The sequence below is a fragment of the Ruditapes philippinarum genome, unplaced genomic scaffold, assembly GCF_026571515.1.
Source record: "Ruditapes philippinarum isolate M1 unplaced genomic scaffold, ASM2657151v2 ctg6016_1_1_1_1, whole genome shotgun sequence".
NCBI lineage: Eukaryota > Metazoa > Mollusca > Bivalvia > Venerida > Veneridae > Ruditapes > Ruditapes philippinarum.
This window is the reverse complement of record NW_026855046.1, coordinates 55706-69926: the sequence shown is the minus strand read 5'-3', so window position 1 is coordinate 69926 and position 14221 is coordinate 55706. Positions and strand designations below refer to the sequence as shown.

Below are 14221 nucleotides of genomic sequence, written 5' to 3'. Positions count from 1 at the left end.
TTTTTCACTATTTATTATGTAGAAATTTTGTGAATGCAACTCCTCTTAAACCGGATGGCAGACTTTGCTTAAACTTCCAGGGATGAACAACCTTAATGTGTAGATGGCAGTAAAGGAAGGAATTTTGATGCAACCAAATTTAACAGAATTATGGCCCTTTGTTGATTTTTTCATTATATACAATTATACTATGTAGAAATTTTGTGAACGCAACTCCTTTTAAACCGGATGGCAGATTTTGCTTAAACTTCCAGGGATTAACAACCTTAATGTGTAGATGGTAGTAAAGGAAGGAATTTTTTCTGCGACCAGATTTAACAGAATTATGGCCCTTTGTTGATTTTTAGTTTTCAACTTGTGGCACATGTAGTTCAAAAAATATTTGACCTAGACTCAGTAGAGTCATAAGATTGACAGAACAGTGGCGTGTGGGGGCATCCGTGTCCTATGGACACATTTCTAGTTGTATTTTGATATCCTGCCTTAAAGTCCTGTAATTGACTATTTCAAAATGTAGGTCTGGTCAGAACCAACATCTAATGCTTTATGTATTTTGCTCCATCCATAATCTTACATAACCAGATTAAGACATCATGTGGTGATATTTACTGGTCTGTTTGAAAAAAATGGCTATATGAAAATCAAAGAAAATATCCCATGAACTTATAGTGTTGGCATGTCCATTCAGGAAAGTTTTAGGTTAAAGGTTAAAACATTGAATTATTGTTGTTTGCAGACGAGAGAATTACACAGAATAGGTCACAGAGAAGAAGAGAAGAAATATATGCCTCTGTTTGTATACAAATCAATGGACCTCAACAAAATGGAGCAGAAAGTAATGGCTCACAAGTACAAGTGTATAGAGGAATTTCTAGCAGACGCACATAATGTTCTACATAATATGGTCCTTGTATATGGTGGTAAGTTTCTATATCAAACATGAACATTACAGATATTATAAATATTTTTGAAACATGGATAATTATGGGATTTTTGTATGCACTCTATACCTTATGGGGTGGGGGAATAAAGGTTTGCTCTTGTCCATCTGCATTACTGAAAATCTAACTGTAAACAGAACACAGAGCACAATATATTCCATAACAATAGAGTAAGGGGCTAATGGCCCTCTATTAAACAAAAGAAATGGGCCCTTATTCCATTATGGTTGCATGTCTGTTGCGCTTTCTGCCGTGGACTGTGTGGAGAAAGTCTTTTTTATACATGCTGACTCTATATTACTATCAGTAGTATGCACAAGTTACTTTCTTACGAGGGGTTGATTCTGTTATGTCAGGCAGTTGTCCAGCTAGCCTATTGAGATCATTGACTCTATCAAGGTGTCTGTTTGTTTGAATTATTTTACTGAAGTAGTGTTTGAAAATTGCCTTAAAACATTAATGGCAGTGTGTATTAAGACTAAAATGAATTTGATGACAATTTTGTAGGTTATCTATGTATTTAGATTTTTTTTATACTTACTATAAGTAAGTTTAGTACAAAATGTAATCACTGTGACAGATCAAAGGTATTGCTGTTAACTTAATTTTGAGAATCATGGTGAGGAAATATATTAAGTGATTGACTTATTGTTTTGTCACCCGAACTATTTGTATAAAAGATTATTACAGCAACAATTTTCATGTAATTTCAAAAGGCAAAACAAGAGAGTAAAATGTATCAGCCAGTCATGCTTGGGAATAAGTTATACTAGCTTTTAATTTAACAGGGTAGTAAATACATATAGATTGGACAGCCTACTTGTATGTTTATATGAGAAATATGTCACAGGGTGAGAAAAATGTGCAGCCTGACTGAGACTCGAACCTTGGACCCACGGTATACTCCTCTGCTGTATTGAAATTCGTCCTTGAATTTCACAGAGTTACAGAGCAAAGTGAATTAAACTATGAGCTATATTCAGTCACGGCCCTACATTGGGCGCCAAATGTCACAGGGTGAGAAAAATGTGCAGCCTGACGGGCCTCAAACCCAGGTCCCTTGGTATGCCATACCGCGGCCCTTTTTGACTGGGCTATCCAGCCACTTACACATCTTCTTCCCTAAACAGTTTTGAACGGTGACAAATATTAAAAACAGTTATCAATAAAGCAAAAAATTTCATACATAAGAAACAGTCCTTTATGTACATGTATATATGTTATATTTCAGATGAGGTTGGAGGTATGACAGAGTTAGCAAAGATTATGATACGAGATTGTAAATACGATGTAAGTTTTAGCATTATCAAACTAACCTACTTGAATGGAAAATTCTAGCCACCAGTAAAGAGTAATCCTGATATAGTGGATGGTATATAACAGGAAATTATATAAAATATAATCTTGAAAGTAAAATGCCAGTTTTGTTTTATTGATGAACTTAGACCATAAAAAGCTCATGTATTCTTTTGAAAAATCAATATGGTTTAACTGATGAGACATTAGATATTAAACTTTGAATTGATCAAAAAAACTGGTTCTTTCTTCATTTCATTGCTGTTTATGGTATTTTTGAACATGAATATTTCCTATTGTATTTTATAGATAGATGAGATGGCACAGTGTCAAAATTGTTATTATATGTCCAATGCTAAACCAAGAGATTGGTTTGCTCAGCCTTGTGTAAGTCAAATTTTCATTTCTTGTACAATTGTTGGAATGATGTGACAAGATATTTTTTATTATATTTTGATTTATTTACTTGTCCGTATTATGATCCCTCTGAAGAGTTAGTTGTTACTTTTTGGGTTAGTGTGTAATACAGCAGTTGCCCAATCTAGAGGTGATCTTGATTCTTAAGTTTTACATGCCTTGTGTAAAACACATGGGAACTTCATTTGTAAAGTATCATCAAAAAGACAATTGTTACTGTTTGTGGTGCTGGGGGATTCGGATCAGTGACCCCTAGATTACTACTCCAGCAGGTTTTAACTAGGGATGTCAGCGATTCAATCGATATCGGTGTATCAACGATCTTTGTTATCCGATTCGATATCGATTCCATTTTTTAAATATCGGATATCGAATGCACATATATTTCTAGCTAAAGGGACTTCAGCGAATAGGTTTTATAGAACTGATAGACCTGTTCACTGTCGCAAAACGTCAAAATAAAAGTGACATATAAAGTTATGGAAGCCAAAAACATTTTTTTTTTTTCTAAAATGAAAACGAAAATCAATGTCAAAGTTACCTCCCAGTGTCTCTAACGAATGCTGGCTAATTTCGTTATAACCTCGCTTGTCTGCTAAGTGGATGTCAAGACCCCTCAATTCAGATTTTAAAAAGGGAAAATGCCAAGAAAAATTTGTCAGTGTTTCTTTGTAAAAATTATGATTACAAAATGTTAAACTTTAATAATTATTCAGGTTCTAAACACTATAATTTGCCAATTAAACCCGGCTTAATTCGAACGGCAAGGACAGCATTTAGCATGATCAGTAACTACGTAATAGCAACAACAACAACTAAATTAAAATGGAAAAGGCTTTAAACTTTATAGTTACTAGTCATTAGTTTTCATTATAGATATATGATAAAAAAAGAAACAAATTGTTCAGTTTTCATAGTTTATCTTTTTTGCATTTGTCTTAATATAACTGCTTAGTCAGTGTCCTTAGGAAACATTTAAAAAGACTTGAAAGCTAAATTTTAGCCTGGCAATCGATATATCGCTATATCGCCGATAATTCATTACCGATACAAAAATCCTTATCGATGACACCTCTAGTTTTAACTGAGTCATGGATCTGCCCCTGACCAAATCATTGCCAAGCTACATGATAAATATAATATATTTGTGTAAAGTTGGACTCTATGAAATCTTTGAGTGGCTATTTTGTTTAAGGCAATATGTTTAATGATTTTTCTCCTCTATTCCTAATTCATAATATTGATGTATGTTAGGAAGATCAAACTTGATGAAAATTATAAAAGACATGATTAGAAAGGGGTAAAGTTAAATCAATATTAGATATTTTGCTGCTGTGACTGAATATCATTCTTATTTTATTATGCTCCCCGAAAAATTTCGGGGGAGCATATAGTCGGCGCCTTGTCCGTCTGTCCGTCCATCCTTTTCTTGTCCGGAGCATAACTTGAAAACCTTTGGAGATAATTTGTTTAAACTTCATATAGTGGTAGAGGGCATTGAGAGGGAGTGCAGTGTCAAAGAACCATAACTCTATTTTGCCCGGTTTTTGAATTATCTCCCCTTATAGAAAAATCTTGTCCGGGGCATAACTCTAAAACTATAAGAGATATCAACATGAAACTTTGTAGGTGAATAGATCGCAATAGGTAGATGTGCATGGCATAAGAACAAAAACTCTTTTTTTCCTAATTTTGGAGTTATTGCCCTTTGTTAATTTTAACACTTTGAACTCATTGAGTAGAAGTGCAGTGCAAAAGAACCATAACTCTGTTAAGCCTCATTTTTAGCTCGACTATACGAAGTATATGGAGAGCTAGCTGTCCTACTCGCCCCGGCGTCGGCGTCCACGTCCGCGTCCAGATTTCAGATTAAAGTTTTGGTGCAGTAAAATATTTTTCACTATAACTTTGTCATTTCTTAAAGTATCAACTTCAAACTTCAAATATATGTTCCTTATCATCAACCACATCTTATGTGACAAGGTTCATAACTCTAGCACCAATATTTTCAGATTTATCTCCCCTTGAACTTAGAATTTTCCTTAAAAAATACTATTTCTTACTGTTTCTTCTTTATTTCTTAAGGGATCAACCTCATACTTCAAATATATTTACCTTATCATCATCCCCATCTTATGTGACAAGGTTCATAACTCTAGCACCAATATTTTCAGATTTATCTCCCCTTGAACTTAGAATTTTTCTCAAAAAATGCTGTTTCTTACTGTTTCTTCTTTATTTCTTAAGGGATCAACCTCATACTTCAAATATATTTACGTTATCATCATCCCCATCTTATGTGACAAGGTTCATAACTCTAGCACCAATATTTTGAGATTTATCTCCCTTTGAACTTAGAATTTTCCATAAAAAATATTATTTTTTACTGTTACTTATTTATTTCTAAAGGGATCAACTTCATACTTCAAATATATTTACGTAATCATCATCCACATCTTATGTGACAAGGTTCATAACTCTAGCACCAATATTGCAAGAATTATCTCCCCATAAACTTAGATTTTTTTACTAGAAAAATGTTATTTTTTATTATATCTTTTTTATTTTTAAAGGTATCTACCTCAAACTTCAAATACTTATTCCTTATCATCAATTACATTTTATGTGACAATGTTCATAACTCTTAAAGCAATATTTACAGATTTATCTCTCTTTGAACTTAGGATTTTCTTTAAGAAATATGATAACTTCTTTACTTTTTAAGGTATCTACTTCAAACTTCAAATATATATTTCTTATCATTACACAAATGTTGTGTGAAAAGGTCCATAACTCTAGCATGACTATTTCTAGAATTATTCCCCTTGATCTTGGAATTTATGTTAACAAATGTTATTTTTTTTACTATAACTTAATACATAATTATACATAATTGATTTTTCTTTCATAGTTTTTGTCCTCCTTACTGCGTCCAGTATTTTATTAGTCAGATGCTTCGCTGTCTCCTGTGACAGCTCTTGTTGAATAATCTCCCCTTATAGAAAAATCTTGTCCGTGCATAACTCTAAAACTATAAGAGATATCAACATGAAACTTTGTAGGTGAATAGATCTCAATGGTAGATGTGCAGTGCTTAAGAACAATAACTCTTTTTGTCCTAATTTTGGAGTTATTGCCCTTTGTTAATTTTTACACTGAACTTTGTCCGAACATAACTCTAAAATTATAAGAGATATCAAGATGAAAACATTGTAGGTAGATAGATCTCATTGAGTAGAAGTGCAGTGCAAAAAAAACCATAACTCTGTTAAGCCTCATTTTTGAATTATCTCCCCCTTTTAGAAAATCTTGTACTGGACATAGCTGTAAAACTATAAGAGATATCAACATGAAACTTTGTAGGTAGATGTATCTCAATGGGTAGATGTGCAGTGCATGAGAATCATAACTCTGCCTTGCCTAATTCTTATTGCCATTTGTTTTTTTTTTACTTTTTGAATTTGTCCGGAAACATAACTCGGAAACCATAAGAAATGTCAACAAGAAACTTTTGTAAGTTGATAGATAACAGTGATTAGAAAGTGGCAGTGGAAAGAACAGTAACTCTGCCTTTCCTAATTTTGGAATTATTGTACTTTGAACTTTTTCCAGGGACATAACTCTGAAACTACAAGCGGTGTACTTTCCTGTGTCCAAAACCTATTCGGGGAGCATCACCCGGCTCAAACCGGGCTCTTGTTAATATAATTTTCAATACAAAACTGCAATAAGACATTTAAGTTGTTTTACTTCTATATCTGAATTTTGTCTTTCTTTTTTCTTACAATTATAAACAGGATCCGCCCCATGAGCTTGTCTTTGCTAAGCTGAAAGGTTACAGTTACTGGCCTGCAAAGGTTATACATTATGTTAATAGTGATAAGTATGATGTACGATTCTTCGGTGGACTTCATCAACGCGCAGTCATTCCAAAAGACCAGATAAAACCTATAGATACTGACCTTAAGAAGTTGAGTTTTAAAAAGACTACAGGTAATGTCTTTAGTTGGGAAAATTTTAACACTATACATAAATATTTGCTTTTGTAAGAGAAAGGCATACACAGTACCATTCTTGATAATTATGTTGTAAGTCTTGATACTTTATTTGTATTTTTTAGAGGTCATTTAAATATATATTAAAAATTTAAATCATGACTTTGAATGTAATTTTGTATCATGCATATAATTAAATATCATTTAAAATTTTTGAAGGGGCTTTCATGCTGTCGTAAGTCAATGACTTCAAGTCAAAACATGGAATTCGAACTCATTCAGTAGAGCAAGCCATTTAGCTATCTTCAAGGTCAATGATTCTACACAGATGCCCGCTTGTTGTCTAAAATAATTGACAAAGAGGTGCCAAAAAGTCTTTTTTCCACCAGTAAACCTTAGGAGTTGACACATGCCCTGTACATGTACATTATTTGGTGTGTCTTTAAACCAATAAAAAAAATGTACAAAAACAATGAAAAAATGAAGATACTGATGTGTTATATATTATGACATTGCTAGGTTTTACACGAGCAATGGAAGAGTTAACAATACACAAGGAGATGTTACAGGAACGTAAAGATGCAGAGGTTGTCGGGGACGATGATGAGGATGAAGAAGAAGAGGTGTCACATCATGATACACATAAAGAAAAACATAGAAAATCCAAGGTAAGTTTACTGTGATGTTGTATGTAGGAGATTTATGTAGTCTGCAGAAATTTATGGCAACTGTGTCGGAGTGTTAAGATTTCCATTTAAAAATTACTTACTCCTATCAATAGTGAGCTCAAATATTGTTGTGCACTTTCATGTAAGGAAGCTTTCCAAGCAAAAAGGTATGGTCGCTCTTCACAGTTTCTTGCTCAGGCCAGCATTATTGAGGATAGGGGTACCTGGGATCTATATCTACCAGTAAAGCTGGAAAGTAGCCTGAAAATTATTTATAGTGTTGGTAAAACTTTTAGTCACCATAAGATCTTTACTGTGTGTGTTGGAATTTAAATCCTAAAACGTATATATAATTATTGCATTAACACATTGTCTGATTGAGAAAATGGTTATTTGAGTAACAATTTTTTCATCAGGCATCAGTTATGACTCTCACAACTTGCTTTTCCACCATTTTTACCAGACAGCCAGAGATTTTTGTTGCTATTTTACCAGGGGTCAGTGAATGACAATGACATGGATGAAGACAGACCATACAAACCAAAGAAAGAGAAAAAGCGAAAACATAAAGAAAGTATGGATGAGGTTCCAAGTGAGAAAGAAAAGAAAAGAAAGAGGAAAGATGATAGCTTTGATTTTGATGATTATGTTGAAACAGTCAGCTCCAGTAGTTATTCCTCAACCAAGAAATCAAAGAGTAAAAAGGTGAGGGTTACACAGGCAAAAAATTTACTTTAATAGAAGATCCCTATAAATAACAGCATTTAAACATAATTGAGAAAGATGATATAAATATACATTATCATTAAACTAGCTTGAATTTTTAGCTCACCTGTCACAAAGTGACAGGGTGAGCTTTTGTGATCGCTTTTCGTCCGGCGTCCGTCCGTCCGGCGTCCGTCCCTCCGTAAACTTTTGCTTTAAATGACATCTCCTCATAAACCACTAAGCCAATTTCATCCAAACTTTACAGGAATGTTCCTTTGGTGGTCACCTTTAAAAATTGTTCAAAGAATTTAATTCCATGCAGAACTCTGGTTGCCATGGCAACCAAAAGAAAAAACTTTAAATATCTTCTTTTAAAAAACCATAAGAGCTAGAGCTTAGATATTTGGCATGAAACATCTTCTAGTGAGTGTCTACCAAGTTTGTTCAAATAAAAGCCCTGGGGTCAAAATTGGCCCCACCCCGGGGGGTCATAGATTTTCCCTATATGCATATAGTAAAAACTTAAAAAAATCTTCTTTTAAAGAACCCAAAGAGCTAGAGCTAAGATATTGGGCATGAAACATCTTCTAGTGAGTGTCTACCAAGTTTGTTCAAATAAAAGTCCTTGGGTCAAAAATTGGCCCCGCCCCTGGGGGTCATTGATTTTCCCTATATGCATATAGTAAAAACTTAAAAAATCTTCTTTTAAAGAACCGTAAGAGCTAGAGCTTAGATATTTGGCATGAAACATCTTCTAGTGAATGTCTACCAAGTTTGTTCAAATAAAAGCCCTGGGGTCAAAATTGGCCCCGCCCCAGGGGGTCATTGATTTTCCCTATATGCATATAGTAAAAACTTAAAAAATCTTCTTTTAAAGAACCCAAAGAGCTAGAGCTAAGATATTAAGCATGAAACATCTTCTAGTGAATGTCTACCAAGTTTGTTCAATTTAAAGCCCTGGGGTCAAAATTGGCCCCGCCCCGAGGGTCATTGATTTTCCCTATATGCATATAGTAAAAACTTAAAAAATCTTCTTTTAAAGAACCCATAAGAGCTAGAGCTTAGATATTTGGCATGAAACATCTTCTAGTGAATGTCTACCAAGTTTGTTCAAATAAAAGCCCTTGGGTCAAAATTGACCCCGCCCCAGGGGGTCATAGATTTTCCCTATATGCATATAGTAAAAACTTAAAAAATCTTCTTTTAAAGAACCCAAAGAGCTAGAGCTAAGATATTTAGCATGAAACATCTTCTAATGAGTGTCTACCAAGTTTGTTCAAATAAAAGCCCTGGGGTCAAAATTGGCCCCGCCCCAGGGGGTCATTGATTTTCCCTATATGCATATAGTAAAAACTTAAAAAATCTTCTTTTAAAGAACTCAAAGAGCTAGAGCTAAGATATTTAGCATGAAACATGTTCTCATGAAACATGTTCTAATGGGTGTCTTCCAAGTATGTTCAAATAAAAGCCCTGGGGTCAAAACTGGCCCCGCCCGGGAGGGTCATTGATTTTCCTTATATGTGTATAGCAAAAACTTAAAAATCTTCTTTGGAAAAACCCAAGTAGCTAGAGTTTAGATATTAAGCATGAAACATCTTTAAGTAAATATCTACAAAGTTTGTTAAAATAAACGCCCGGGGGTCAAAACTGGCCCTGCCCTAGGGGTGTCATTGTTTTTAACTATATGTGTATAGTAAAAACTTTAAGAATCTTCTTTTAAAAAAGCCAATGAGCTAGAACTTAGATGTTTAGCATGAAACATCTTCTTATGGGTGTCTACCAAGTCTGTTCAAATAAACAAATAAAAGCCCTTGGGTAAAAATTGGCCCGGGGGTGGGGGGGCCTATATACAGGTGAGCGACCTCAGGGCCATCATGGCCCTCTTGTTATGTTATAGACATTCATCAGGTAATTTGGACAATTATTATGTTAAGATTATATGACATTGAGGTTTTATTTATAAAAGGATTTACTTTGCTGTTATTATTTTATAGTTGAACCTTTGTTTTGCTAAATATCTAGATGGACTTGCCAGTCTTCCAAACTGGACATAATTATTTCTCATTTTTAGGGAAGAATTCAAAATATTTACTGACTGAATAGCAGACAGTGCATTAGTCTGGGCTCGTCGCACAGATATATTTATTTGATTTTACAGAGTAAATTTTTAATCAAACTAAAAGAGATTTTGCAAAACTAAGCCTGAATTACTTTGTTATTTCAATCATAGGGATTATAGATCTCAACATCAACATTGCAAGTCCTTCACGAAAAACAAGATCTTGTTTCACCTATAAGAGAGTTTAATCATTTTGATGTTACCTTGGTATTTCTCTATATTACAGGTATCGTCCCCAGATGACATAGTTACATCTACGGCAGAATATCCTCCACCAAATAAGAAAAGCCGTCAGTCTACCAGCACAGCATCTCAAACCAGCAAAAAAGTATGAACTGCTCTCCTTATTTTTGTTGTTTTGTGTGTCAAACATCATGGACTTTTTAAAGTTCAGCTATATTTGTTTGTTAAGCAGGCAAGTTTTGATGGGGTGGGTTTGTGGGTAAATATTTTATTCCAATATTTTGTGCCTGTTCAAGATTGCATTGGTTGCTTAGTAATTTTAGATGATTTTCTTTCTGTAAGGAAGGTCATTGGTTTGATACATGTCCAAATCATTCCACACACTATGTGTGTATGAAACAAAATATGAAGTATCGGCTATCTATTTGTATGATGTGACTGTACAAAAATCATTTACATGTTTCAATAGCATGTCATATTTCATTGAAATTAGACTGTAAATCTTGTCCATTGTTTCTCTTTCACCTGTTAACACTGCTGCTCATATTATTGAGTTTAATGCAAAAATCTAACTCTTTCATTCAGTCCTTAAACTGACTGACTATATTGAATTGTAGTTTAAAAGTGATGTTTTTACTGTGTTGTTTATTGTTTAACACATACCCTGCTGATAAGCCTTTATCATCAGTATAGAGCCTGGCCAGTCTGTATATCTGTGCTTACCAACTTTATATTTTCATCTTAAACACCCAATTATTGTCAATGGAATATTCCAGAGCCTTTAAGAAATTCAGTAGGTTAAAGAGCCAGTATTTGTAAAGTTGCATATTGCTTGATAGTTGAAAAAAGCTTACTACACTTTCCTCTAACTTTAAACATATGTTGTGTGTAACAATTTATAGCAATTCCTTGAATTAAAACAGAGTCCCATTCTTTTAAAGTGTATAAAGCTATATATCTGCTGGAAAAAGGTATACTTTGAAGATTGAGAAAGACAACTACCAAAATACTTTTATGAAAGAATTATGATTTTATAATGGCCTAAAATGAATGCCACATTCACAAAATAATTGCTGAAGGCATAAGACAGCACCATAATATAATATTGTGTTATGGAACATTTTTTTCTTACATACAAAATTCATGTGTGTTAAATAATATAAACATTATATGTTACAACTCTTTCTAACTACTTACATATGGTTTTATAACCTTAATTGCTTGAAAAGTCAAATGAACCCTCACTTAATCTAAATTAATATATTCATGAAATAGTCTAACTTGTTATTTGAATTAAGAATTACTGAGTGAAGTAATTTTTGCAGGATTTTATCATTTTTGATTGATTTAGAATTTTATCTGGACTGATCCTTTTTCTTTTATAGCATACATCAGCAAGCACAACAGTTTCATCTACACAAACAGAGGACCAGCCCGTTGTCACAGTGGAACAGTCTACTTCTTCAACAGAGAATTCTGGGAAAACTGATACCACTCCAGCACCCCCACAAACAAAGTTGGATGAACCACCAGTGTTGGAATCAAATTCAGAACCAAGAACATGTAATTGTGATGTGAAATATAATAAACAATTAAGTGAAATGAGAGAAAAGTTAGAAAAAGAACACAAAGACGATAAAGAAAAAGTGTTGGATGAACTTTCTGAAAGAGTATGTAAAACATCTTCTATCTTTTATGTAGAAATTTGATGTAGGTACTGAAACATGTGTAAAAAGGTTTTAAAAATTCAAAAAGTTACAACATTTAGTAAATGCATTAAATGTAATTATAATTTTTCTACCTACATCTTGATTTACCTGTTGATTCATATGTTTTTATACTCAATCAATGTTTGTATAAATGTGTAGCTGTGTGGGAAGTCAGTTGTACTGTTGCAATTTTTTTGCAGTTCTAAGAAGCTTATGTTTTAAGTGTTGATGGAATTCATGGAATAAGCAATAGACCACTAAAGTTGACAATTTGCACTGCTTTTAAGATTCAGCCTGTCAATTTTCAAAATGGATTCTTGTCATTTTCTAGGTTTGATATAACATGTTAAGAAGAATCTTTTATTACATGCTTTTCGGTGGTTTATAGAAATATATCAGTGATTTAAAACTGGTAATTTCACTGTTTGAAACAGTGAAATTACCACTTTGATAATTTCACTGTTTTGAATTTAAGCCCCTTACGTTGTTTCAGTGAAATACCAGCGTGCACAGTACTGGGTACCAACTTAATGACGTGACGTCGTAATTGACGTCACGTTGTATAATTATTTGGCGCGCTTTTCATTCATTTTTAGCTCGACTATTCGATAAGAATAAGTAGAGCTATTGCAGTCACCCGAGCGTCGGCGTCGGCGTAACCACTTATGTTAAAGTTTTTGTAATAGTTCAAATATTTTCAAAGTCCATTGACATATGGCTTTGAAACTTTGCACACTTGTTCAACATCATGACCCAAACCTGTAGACAGCAGGAGGTAACTCTATTAAGCATTTTGACAGAATTATGCCCCTTTTTCGACTTAGAATTTACGTTAAAGTTTTTGTAATAGTTCAAATATTTTCAAAGTCCATTGACATATGGCTTTGAAACTTTGCACGCTTGTTCAACATCATGACCCCAACCTGTAAACAGGAGGAGGTAACTCTATCAAGCATTTTGACAGAATTATGCCCCTTTTTCGACTTAGAATTTACGTTAAAGTTTTTGTAATAGTTCAAATATTTTCAAAGTCCATTGACATATGGCTTTGAAACTTTGCAAACTTGTTCACCATCATGACCCCAACCTGTAAACAGGAGGAGGTAACTGTATCAGGCATTTTTTTTACTATCAAGCACTAAGAATAGTCGAGCATGCTGTCCTACCGACAGCTCTTGTTAGGTTTAATGTCTTTTTAAAACGTTTCTTTGCATATAATAAAAAGAAAATTTGTTTAGTTTAGTGTAAGATCGAAATATATTTCAACTTGTGAACACCAAAAGTTCATATTTCACTCGTGGCTGCGCCACTCGTGAAATATACCTTTTGGTGCTCACTCGGTGAAATATATTCCTATCTTACACTGAACTAAACAAATATCCTCTATGTATTTGGTGTCATTTTATATAGAGTTTAAATCTTATTCATAAATTTCACTTTCTGTTACCATAGTTACACAAAGATTTTGAGGAGGATAAACAGCAAGCAGTGTCTCGGGCAATGAGTAAATTACAGACTGAGCTGGACCGAGTACGTCGGCAAACAGAAGATAAATGTAAAGAACAGTATAAAGATGAGATGAAGAAACTTGCTCAGAAACACAAGGAAACCATATCATCTACGAAGAAAAAACAATGGGTATGTACCTATGTTTTATATATATATTAATGTGCGGCATTAGTATCATATTTAATGCTGTTCTAGATTATGCATCAATTTGTGCCCTTCTGTGAATGATTTCAGAATTCTCGTACATGTACAAAGTTCTTGTTTCCATATAAGAATGTGATATTGTTAGGACAGTTAAATATGATATTGTTAGGACAGTTAATTTTCCAAGTGCTTACAGGCTGTGAACATATAAGTTATAACTTGTAAATGATATAGAGGATATTTGTTTAGTTCAGTGTAAGATCGGAATATATTTCACTGAGTGAGCACCAAAAGGTATATTTCACGAGTGGCGCAGCCACGAGTGAAATATGAACTTTTGGTGTTCACAAGGTGAAATATATTTCGATCTTACATTAAACTAAACAAATTTTCTTTTTATTATATGCAAAGAAACGTTTAAAATGACATTTTAACCTAATATTAAATGAAAAGGGCGCCAAATAATAATACAACGTGACGTCATTTACGACGTCACGTCATTAGGTTGGTTTCCAGTACTGTGAACCCATGT

The 14221-nt window shown here is 33.6% G+C and overlaps 1 protein-coding gene across 1 annotated transcript in view; it reads left to right on the top strand.

The window, feature by feature from the left end:
* Positions 1-14221, top strand: part of LOC132741956 (zinc finger MYND domain-containing protein 11-like) — a 32592-nt gene that overhangs the window by 11558 nt on the left and 6813 nt on the right. Inside the window, 9 exon segments of the mRNA XM_060730230.1 lie at positions 737-920; positions 2173-2231; positions 2547-2624; positions 6452-6647; positions 7169-7317; positions 7813-8022; positions 10371-10472; positions 11713-11997; positions 13489-13674. Of these exon segments, the coding sequence (XP_060586213.1) occupies positions 737-920; positions 2173-2231; positions 2547-2624; positions 6452-6647; positions 7169-7317; positions 7813-8022; positions 10371-10472; positions 11713-11997; positions 13489-13674 (1449 nt within the window).